The sequence below is a fragment of the Gopherus evgoodei genome, chromosome 9 (genome assembly GCF_007399415.2).
Source record: "Gopherus evgoodei ecotype Sinaloan lineage chromosome 9, rGopEvg1_v1.p, whole genome shotgun sequence".
Lineage (NCBI taxonomy): Eukaryota > Metazoa > Chordata > Testudines > Testudinidae > Gopherus > Gopherus evgoodei.
This window is the reverse complement of record NC_044330.1, coordinates 89,752,808-89,763,731: the sequence shown is the minus strand read 5'-3', so window position 1 is coordinate 89,763,731 and position 10,924 is coordinate 89,752,808. Positions and strand designations below refer to the sequence as shown.

General features: G+C 43.6%; 1 protein-coding gene across 2 annotated transcripts in view; it reads right to left on the bottom strand.

Annotated features, from left to right (window-relative positions):
- Window positions 1-4,364: 4,364 nt before the first annotated feature.
- Window positions 4,365-10,924, bottom strand: part of TRPC5 (transient receptor potential cation channel subfamily C member 5) — a 139,297-nt gene continuing 132,737 nt past the window's right edge. For both annotated transcript variants that reach the window (XM_030576272.1, XM_030576271.1), the window contains exons 8-11: window positions 9,169-9,375; window positions 8,969-9,010; window positions 6,507-6,596; window positions 4,365-5,573 (exon numbers count right to left, since the gene is read on the bottom strand). In XM_030576272.1, coding sequence (XP_030432132.1) covers window positions 4,839-5,573; window positions 6,507-6,596; window positions 8,969-9,010; window positions 9,169-9,375 — 1,074 coding nt within the window. In that variant the 3' untranslated portion in view covers window positions 4,365-4,838. The remainder of the gene's footprint in view (window positions 5,574-6,506; window positions 6,597-8,968; window positions 9,011-9,168; window positions 9,376-10,924) is intronic.

Sequence of the window (10,924 nt, the reverse complement as noted above, 5' to 3'; positions counted from 1 at the left end):
TAGCTAGGATCCAAGCACCCTGAAAGCCCAGAAGGACTCGGTGGAGGGGTCCTGACTGTGCCTGCAAGCTCTGCTGTAACCTGTGTTACTGTTGTCCAATAAACCTTCTGTTTTACTGGCTGGCTAAGAGTCACTGTGGGTCCCAGGAAGAGGGGTGCAGGGCTGGACTCCCCCACACTCCGTGACAGTTCCTTTTTGGCGAGTGTCACTTTGAAGAGTTGGGAGATGATGTGTAATTTAGGTCCAATCTCACATGAAAAGAAATCTAAAGATCTGAAAAAGTGGGGAAATCAAGTAAATATTCTTAACTTTGAGTTTCTTTGCACGTGTTGAGGGTTAGTGTTGAAACACAAAGAATATAGGCCAACCAGAGCTGTGAGTGCAGAACTGATGCGTGCAAAAAGATCTAGCCCCTGCTACTACTTTCCAAGGAAATTCTCAGCATCACACTACATTTTACTCTCAGCCACACCTAGGGGCAACCTAGAGAACAAAAAATGTTTCAATGAATATTTCAACTACAAAATTTCTTTTCAACCAAAACAAAATTTTTAAATGGAAAAATCTTCATTTTGGTCAAAGTTTTTGGATTCTTTGATTCAATTTTTTTTACCAAAAACAATTTTTAAATAAGAAAATTAACTTTTTTCTCCAGTTTTCACTTTTGGTTTTTATTTAAGAAAAGATTTTTTTCCTCAGGAAACTTACCATAAAAAATAGTTGGTGTTTTTTAATTGGCTTTAGTACAACTAAGTCCAGAGGGGTCCTACTGCCATAGCTGAAGAGAAGTTGGCCCTTTTCCTGGCAGGTAAGAGCAGGGTGAAAGTTTTATAAATGCCCAGTCGGGTGCTTTACTCTTTATAGTGGGTTCTTCTTTGTAATGAAATAGTTGTGTTCCGTTGAAAGGCTTGATGTAATTTGCTCTTATTTAGGGAGTGAAAAAACTTGGAGCCACCAAACAAATCCCCAGAAGACTCAGCCAAGGGGCCATGGTGGCACAACATACCTCTCACCTTCAACTTAACTTTACCATGGATCTTTGTGTGCAGCACTTTCTTGTTCCTATCTGTGTCCTTTGCGGGCACAGCAGGGCAAAACATCTAATGCTGTTTGCACGGATGGGGTTTATGAATCCAGCAGTTACTGTTGCATTCTGTTTATGCACTGCTACAACGTGGCAACTCTGTTGCATTGTTTGATGTGTGAACTGGCTGATACAAAAATGCTGCAGTTGAAGGACAGGCTGTAATCACGGCCACTAGCAGTGTGCTCACTGTCCTGATGGAAATAAAACCCCTTCCACACTCAGAGCCATCAACCCTGATTGTAGCCCAGTTTCCTTGAGCTCAGCGGATAGAATCTGCATTGCTATCCCAGGAGTGATTTTTATTCTTACTTGCTAGGCAGGGAACAGCACTATGGCTGGCCAGCCCCGTTCAGAGATTCATAAATTACATAGTCGGTAGGTGAAGCATGAAGGGATTTCAGACACTATCTCTGCCTCCAGCTAACTGCTCAGATTGGTTTGTAAGTCTTCAGAAAGTGCTTGCTCTTGGGTGGGGATGCTCCTTTCATTATTCCCTCCAATCCACCCTGAATACCATCCTTCTGCATAGCTGGCTTTGGGGTATGAGTATGAAGGGAGGGTGGATTTGTTTATGAATGAGCAGGAACCTCCCTCTCGTCCTGGGAATTTGCATATTTTTGGTGTGCAATATTGTAAGTGCTTCGTTCTCCCTCACAAGAAGAGAAAATGTAGCATCAAAGACAATTTAAACCACCTTGTAAGCATGAGAGCCTGAAAGCTGTTGAGCTGATGGTGAAAGGTGCTTTTCACTGTGCCTTAACTGCGGGACAGGCTTAAATATTTAGGGGTGAATGTTGCATGGGGCTCAAGCAGCATAGTCAATGCAATTTGCACTCAGGAACTCTACACCAGTGGCTCATCTTGCTGAAAACCAGAGCTCACTTAGAACCACAAAGTCCAGACTGAGCTGCACTGAAACGTTCCACAAGGCTTGCGTGCTGAGACCCAAGGTTTTGTTTTGACGCATAATAGCGATAGAGGCTAACTGTGAATTCGATTTACAGCTGCAATTTCCTGTCTAGGATCCCAGATTTTTGGTTTGGGCTCATCTGTACTGAGAGGCGACCTCATTTGTAACATATGGGTGTCCGAAGGAACCATCTGCCGAAACAGCTTTCCTATTGGCAGAGAAACTGATATTTAATAATCAGGCAAAATGTGTCATGCTTGGGCGTTTTAAACCAGGAAAGGAGCTACTGTAACTGGGAGTTCCTGGAGCTCCAGCCACTTTTCAGAAAAAAGGGGTGTCGCCAACTGTAGACTCAGATGTTCACAATGTTATTACAGTAAACTCTCCTCCAAACACAAGCCACAGCCATGTGCAGTTCGGACCTGATCCTGGAAGTCTCAATTCCATTCCCTTCAGCAGGACCTGAGCTAGCTTCGCACCTCATAGGATCAGAACCCAGAAGATCACTGCTCTGAGCTATTCAGGGTAGCTTTCTTTTAAGGGAATCTATGTATCGAATCATGGGTGCCCCTTACAGCTGTCTGTATTTCTCTTGGGGAGAATACATGCTGCCCCACGTGCTCTCCTGAGCACCCTTCTTGAGCCACTTTCCTCTGCACATTCAGGCCCTGATTTAAGCAAATCACTTAATAACCTCCTGATGGTCTACTTCCACCGTGATTCCTACAACAGAGGAACTAACTAATAATGGCAAGAGAGAGGGGTGATTGGTGCTAGTCTACATATCTCAGCAGCAACAACCAAGGAAGTTCTGTTATCAAGCACTGCGTTATCAGAATCACCTGTATGTTGTATTACATCCCCTCCCCTACGTCTGTGTGTCTCCTTCAAACTGTGAAGCTGTTTGGGCCAGGGACAGTACCATCCTTTATGCTTACACAGTGCCTAGCATACTATAGCACTACTGGAAACAAATGATAAGGGATATCTACTGCTGTGTTCCACTTTGGTGCAGCTAGAATAGAAACTGCATGGGCAAAGTTTAAACTGGTATTGCTTAGGCTGGTTTTAAGGAATGCGATTAATGAAAACAAGGAAGATGGTCTCTCTTAGAGCTTGATAGCACAGCAGGAGAGCAGTTTTCTACCTAAAACATTGTACCATCCAGGACTGAAAAATCTGTAGACCACAAAAAGTCAAGGCAGCACTAAAGATGGGCTCAAGCCACAAAATTCAGATCTGAATTTCAAACACCAAAGATTCAGGGCGGCTCAGATGTGGGGCTTTGGTGCAACCCAATACAAAGATATAGGAGCTAGTTGTAAAATTCAGCCAGTGGGTTGTATTTCAAACACAGGCAGGGAAGTTTGGATCCTGGATTTTAGTGCAGTCCCATCTTTATGCAAAGCCCTAGAACTATGCCAGGCCCTCGATTTCTCTTTCTGTGTAAAAGGAGTAAGTAACTCTACTTCTAATGAGAGGGGTAACGGATTGCTATATGTATCTGATAAATGAAAAATGAGATCAATATGAGCAGAGCACGTAACAACAGGTGATGGTAACTGGCTAATACACTTCTCTCATTTCAGTAATAGTTTACATTGAGACTGTAATGTACAACCTTAAAAATGCACACAAGGGAAATAATCAGAGGCTGTATTGCTTAAAAAAGAAAAAGGCCAGTTATAACTGGAAACCCCTTGTGACAATTCTTCCAGTCTGGTTCTTAGTCTCCAGTTAAGCTACTTTTCACTAGCTGGTACCGTGGAGCAGTGAAATGAGGAGAATGTGCAACATACAGCAGGGGTGACTTGAGCACAAGTCCATGGGTTTCACTGCACCCACAGAAATGTGGCCCAGATGAACTGGTGCGCACTGGAGGCACTTCTTCAGGGCCCTCATCTCTGGTTTGGCCCGGCTGCCCCTTCTTGGTAATAGGGGGGCAACTGGGAGAAATTTGAGTTGGGGTGGTGTGATCTGGTACACAGGTTCACAGACCCACTTGGATTTTGTGCCTGCCATTGGTAGTGCAGGAAGTAACTCACCCACCCTGGCCAAATCCAGATCTCACTTTGGATGAGGTCCAAGGTGACTGGGTCAGGGATATGGCTCCCACCAGCAGCGGGCCTGGAGCTCAAGGAGAGGCTGGACCAGCCCCCAGGCTGCATACAGAGCAGAGGTCCTCCAGTCCCCATGGAGAGGAAGTAACTCCCCTAGGCCTGAGCCCTCTTTGACTTCCCCCATTCCTGTAGGGAGAAAAATGTCCCCTCCCCCGGCCCTCTTTGACTCCTGATCTCCTCCCATTCCTGCAGGAAGAGCAGCGACCCTCAAAGGCCTAGGCCCACTATGATCCCCCTCCTCTCTCCCCCCTCAATCCCTGCACCCATTGAATCAGGAGGCAACATCTGTCTCTGACATCCAGTGAACAACCAGATAGTTGGATTAGGAAAGAAACTGTACAGGTCCTTTACTCTGCCACCAAAACATCTGAGGTTTATGGGATCTGAAGACTGGATCTGCATCAATAAAAGAACCTTGGGGTTTACAGTAAGCACATACAGGCTAAGCATAGCAATTGGTAGGGAACAGCACTTTGCACCTCTGCTGCATAGTATTGAACATCCTTAACATTGGCCCAAACTGGTAAATAGTTCAGCACTGGTGAGTGTAAAAAGGCAAATAAAAAAATGTGGTAAAGGTGGCTATAAAACAGGCTAAAATAACTAGATTCCTACACCCGATGCTAGGGACCGAAAGGGACTCCTGACTCTGAACCATCGGTGATAGCAAACAATGACAAATATTTAGCTACGTCCTATAGCAGGTGTTTAATAGCTTTACTTATAGCCGAGTTGTAATATGATCTTCCTGCCCATCTTTCCACTGGTTTATAAGCAAGTCACGGGTCTCTCCCCAGGAGTCAAACACATCCTCGGTGGAGTCTATAAGTTTGGAATTAGAGGAGCAAATATTGGAAGCACAGTGAAGAGAGCTGGTACAAACCATAGGGCATTCCTTGCTCTGTCCTGTAAGTCTCATGTTCCCACTGTAGTCCACCTCATTGAGGTTAATTTCACTTTTGGAACAGTTCTCTTCTCTCTCTTTATCGATCTGAGAATATTTAATGTCTTGCCACATGTAATGTGGCTGAATAACTCCATCTGAAATAGTGTACATAGGCTCTGAATTTGGCTCAGGCACGTGTCCATTCATCTTCGAGAAGAGGAGACCCAGTCTTTTGAAAGACTCTTTCTTGGAGCTCGAAAGCCTCTGAACCCTATTCCCGTTTCGGACAAAAGAGCGCTTATTTATTCCATTGCTTTTTGGTTTCTCTTCCACAATTTCGATCCCAGACATAGTTTTAATCAGAGCTGACACATTGAAATCTTGTTTCTTGTTGTCTATATTGAAAGAAACACTCTTGGCTTTAGCTTTTTCTCCAGCACCATCCTCGTTGGTTTCATCCTTTTGGGAGACCTCTGTGCTGCTAGTAGAGTAACTTCTCCTCTGGGGTTTCCTGTTTCCCAAGAGGTCAAGAACTTCATAGCGAAAGCTAGATATGTCCTGCTTTAATTCCTAAGGCAAGACGGAAAATGAGTTACACTCAGAAGCTTCATCTGTGACATGAAAGAATGATTGTATTCCTCTGAGAGGAGTGTTCAAAGTTATGCAAATGTCTGATACCAAATCACTATGTACAAGAATACCAGATAAATCTTTCATTATTCAGCGACTGAAGGAACATTTTAGTAATTCTGTGCCTAGAGAGAGAGCCTCTCTAGATCTCTCTCTCTAACAGCCATTAGGCCAGCCCTCTTGACACCAAGAAAAAAAGGAATAATTGTTTTTTAAAAATTTAATGAAGATGTTCACCCAAGGGGTGAATGGGGGCGAGAGGGGGCTCTGCTGAAATTTACAAGCATTAATGTAACTCTTTCTTAGTTGATGGGCCCCACATTTAACTTGGGTGACAAATGTTTCCCTCCTTGGGGCTGACTCCCCCAGAAACTCAAGCATACTAAGGAAAAGACATAGCCCATCTGTCACACACACACTGTGATGTTTCATCTGTTGATTGTCATCTAAGTCTGTCTCTTCATGGCTGCCTTTGATTGGTCTGCGATCTTGCATAATCATGTTCCTTGCCACTGGTGTTATTGTTCATACACACAATCTTTGGTCTTATCTAGACTAGCATTTAAAAGAGTGATGTTAAATGAAATAAGATCAATCTGATTAACACCTTCTAAAATCCTAGTCCAGACAAACCTACTGCACTTTATAACATGCTAAACTGCTAAAGCCTAGAGGGAACCAAAAGGAGGCGCAGACCTTGCCTGCTCACAAGAATGCATATAGACATACATGTCACAGGTATGCTCAGAACAAATAATACTAAATAATCCTTTCATCAGTAGGTCTCAAAGTGCTTTACAAAGGAGGTGGCATCACTGAGGTGGCGTCACTGAGTGTTATGAGAGGCAACTGTATTACAGAATAATGGATTACCTTAAAGTTTTCTTCAGTTAATCCTTCGTTGGTTTTGGAATTTCGTATCATTGCTGCAACATATCTTTTCACTAGATTTCTGATCACTTCCTGAAACATAAAAGAACATGAATGATTCCGCTACCTACTTATTGAGGCCAAACGGGGCAGTCTCATTGTGTTTTCACTATCTGTAACGTCTCTGTCCCACTGTTTGCGGAGTCACAGACCTGCCTTTGGTGTTGAAAAATGGGGCATGTTCTTTCAAACATAATGAAGCATTATAAAGAGTTATAGATCTTGCATCTTGAAAGCTCAGCAGTTAAGCATAAATCAAAGTCCTGTATTTGCATTGTCTGTATGTAACAATGCTTGTGTGAGAAGAGATTTCATGCCTCTGCCTTCTTAATTTGACACATGACTTCAAGCCACTTAACTTCTCTGCCTTGCTTTCCCCATTTGTAATATGAGGATAATTACCCACATCGCGGGGATAATATGAGTCTTAATTGGTTAAAGAATGTCAAGTGCTTTTAAAATTGCAGTACAAGTCTCATATATATGCCAGGTATTATGGAACTGTTAAGTATGTCACTTGGAGATTTGTTTTTCCCACACTCATGAGTCACGGACATCTCCATAGCTAAACAAATACATTTACTGAAGAACAGCCAAAACTTGCTGGATTCATTCAGAGCCACATGGGCCCACATGGATATCAACTGGGGTCCCATGGAAGTAAATGGAAACCATGGACATCCATCCAAGGGCATAGTCTATCCTGAGGGTGATCAGTCTAACATATGTTAACGGCTCCATCCTGCAAGGTTCCCAGACCTTGAGCACCTATTACTGGTACCGGGATCTGAAGATTCTCCACTTCACAGGATAAGCTCTTAGTGACTCGCCTTAGGTCTCTGACTCCTTCTGTGGTCCTGGGCTATTCAATTCAGACTGAATTTTTGGTGGGGAGAGATCCATTTGTAAGTAAAAGTATGTGCCCATTTGCCCCTGCCTTTGTGTAGGTCATGGCTATCATTACATAAGCAAATTGGTTTTTAGCCACTGTAGATGTGTTCACAAACATAGGTGTGCAATTGAACACACATTTTTCAGCATGCCAGTAGGTCTCTTCTCACTCCAAATGTTGCCCTCAACCTCTCTGTGTCTGTAAGTGGGGAGAGTAAATCTATGATACATGTCCCTCAGGCAGATTGCCAAGCCTTAACTCCAGGGGCATCTTTGAAAATCCTCTTTGTCAACAGCCCGGTGAAGTCAAAAAGCTCTGAGAACTACATTTTCAAGAGTGACTATGGATGCCTTGACTTTGTGGTGCCCAGCTTAAGACATATAAGAGAGGCCTGAGTTTCAGAAAAGTACCAAGTGCCTGTTCTCTGAAAACTAAGCCCCTTTAAGGTGTCTCAATTTTAGGGTATGGCTACACTTGCAGCTGTACAGCGCTGGGAGTTACAGCTGTCTTCATACAGCTGTGTAGGGAAAGTGCTGCAGTGTGGCCACATTTGCAGCATTTGTAGAGCTGTTGGGAGTGGCTGAACAGGCATTCTGATACCTCCGAATACCTCTGGAGGCCAATTACAGCGCTTTTGGTGGCCACAATGGCAGAGCAGCGCTGCATCACCAGCGCTGCAATCCTTATACCCCAGGCAGAGCAGGAGTACAGCCAGCGCTGCAGCCAGGGAGATGCAGCGCTGTATGTGCCTTGCAAGTGTGGACGGTGAGTAAGTTGCAGCGCTGTAAATCCACCACCAGCGCTGCAACTCTCCAATGTAGCCAAGCCCTATGACACCTAAAAATTGAAGCACCCAAAATCATCAGTCACTTGTGAAAATGTAGGCCTGATGTAGTATGTAACAACATTCAGAGGATTTATTATTATTATTGTTTTTCCTCTCAGAATAATGCATTCAGTGGGGTTCAAGCAGCTGGTATTGTAAATACGCATTCATCCTGTTATAAGTTGAATCTAATGAATTCTTGAACCCAGGCAGGCTAAGAATAAATAGAAGCTACAAAAGGCTTTGCAGCAGAAGAAAACATTCCTCTCATCTGAGCCTTCCTCAGTCATAAACAGACCCCAATTGCTCCTTATTTGTGATGAATCTCAGAATTCATTGCAAAAATAAGGCTAATCTTTTTGACTTTTTAAAGCAGTAATTTTGATAAGGGTTTCCCTTCACCGCATGACCAGGCATGAAATCTTGGCTCCACTGAATTCAATGGGAATTTCACCCAGCGTTTGCACTGTATTTGAAGAGGTGAAAGGCCACATGTGAGTCGCTGACCCGAGCCGCACAGACCGTTTGGAAGAAGCCATGCATATTTTATTCCACAATGAGCCAAAACCTCTTAGGGCTTGTACACGTGTCAAAATACATTACAGCACTTTGCAGCCGGCAAGGTGTCACGAATCAAGCACAAGCAAGAAATAGGCAATAAATGACTTAATGTACTGGAGGCTTTACCTGGTAATGTTGATTCTGAATCAGGTTGTCAGCATGCCGTTCCTGCAATTAAATAGGTAGGTGTATATTACATGGGCATCAGTCACGTCTCCATGTCTCCCACTGGCTCTACCAAAAGCAAAGGGATACTGGACTCTGTGAGCCTGAATTAATAAATAATACTCTGGGCAAATGAAATACTAAAATATAAGCCTCCTTACTGTGAATGTTTTTAGGTTTTCATGCCTCTTCTGTTCATCCTCAGAGTCCATGTCTGGGCACAGCTGCTTGTGGATCCACTTGCAAAGGTACCAGATTGACTTGGGACTTGGGATAATATTAAATGGAGGGGGCAGAGTGCCACCTTCATCAAAGTAACTCATCCACAGCTTTGTCCGTGCAAACTTCCACTCAATATCTGCGTGGTCCTGGGAAAGATGGACACAAAATGTTACTAGCTGCAGGCAAGCTGCATTAGAGGGCACATTGAGAACCACTGGATATGTATCAGCTTAAAGGCTGAGTCCTGCGAGAACATATCTGTATTAATTCCCATGTACTGAAGGGGATCTCACATGATGAATGAGGGACAAATTCAGTTCCTCTGTAGCCCTTGGCCGTGTAAATACAAAATAGGTATGAAATGTAGCACAACACCGAGAAATGCAGCAACACCAACATTTAGTGAAAAGTGTTTCCCATGTCAAAACCTGGGTTCATCATTTAAGATTTGTCCTGCCACTATTAATGGTTTCACTGACACCTAAAGCTGAGCAAGGAAAGCCATTCCTTAGGCTGAGGGTATGGCTACACTTGCAGCCATACAGCGCTGCTGTGGGAGCACTCCTGCGGCAGCGCTTTGAAGTGCGAGTGTGGTCGCAGCGCTGCAGGTACTCCACCTCCCTGTGGGGATTAGCTTACAGCACTGGGAGCCGCGCTCCCAGGGCTGGGGCAGTGTTTACACTGGCGCTTTGCAGCACTGTAACTTCCTGCGCTCAGGGGGGTGTTTTTTCATACCCCTGAGCAAGAAAGTTGCAGCGCTGTAAAGCGCCAGTGTAGCCAAGGCCCCAGCTAGCACCAGTGAAGTCATCCACTATGAGAGGAGAAAAAAAAGAACTTTTCAACTCTTATTTTCAAATATCATTGTTTTTCCTTTCCTAGTCAGCAGGTGTATTCAGATACTTCTCTGGGAAAGGATCTTAAACAGTTGTTGTGTTTTGTTTTTAAAGCTACTTTTATTTTAGCTCTTATACATTTTAGATACAATAAAAACAATCTTGATAAAAAGGATACATTTTATTGTGCACTAGAATTGAAACCTGGAGTCTGCATCATACTGATGCAAGGTTAAAAACACAATTAGATGCATTTTGCCTATTTTTCCATTTTCATCATCATTGGAATAGTTCACATGTCTGGTGCATTACATCCAAAGACCTCAAAGCGCTCCACAGAGATGGGTAAGCTATTAGCCCCGTCTTCCTGCTGCACAGAGAGATGACCTGACTGGCCTAAGGTCACAATCAAGAATGAGGGCCCTACTTTGCTGGGTACTGTATTAACACGTAACACAAAGATGATGCCTGAGCCAAAGAGCTTAAAATCTAAATCTGTGAAATGTCTATCCATAAAAGGCGTTTGGAAGCATTGTTTCCTGTCTATGGTAACAAATCTCACATTAACTGGAGAGGGACACATCTGACTTGAGCCAGGATTTATAGACACCCTCCAGCTTTTCAAACTGGATCATGTGCTATGTCTTTTGTACTTTAATTTAAAAAGTGTCACTGTTTCATGTGCTACGTAGAAATCATACCTTTGGGCACAAAAGAAGATTGCTTGAGTCCTTCGATCAGAACAGTACTCTACACAGCTTACAACGTGACTCTGAATTGCAATGATGAAGCTGTATGTTTTGTATTGTTACCCACACAGGGTAAAGCACTGGGCTGAGAGTTGTGACGCTGAAGCTGTTTG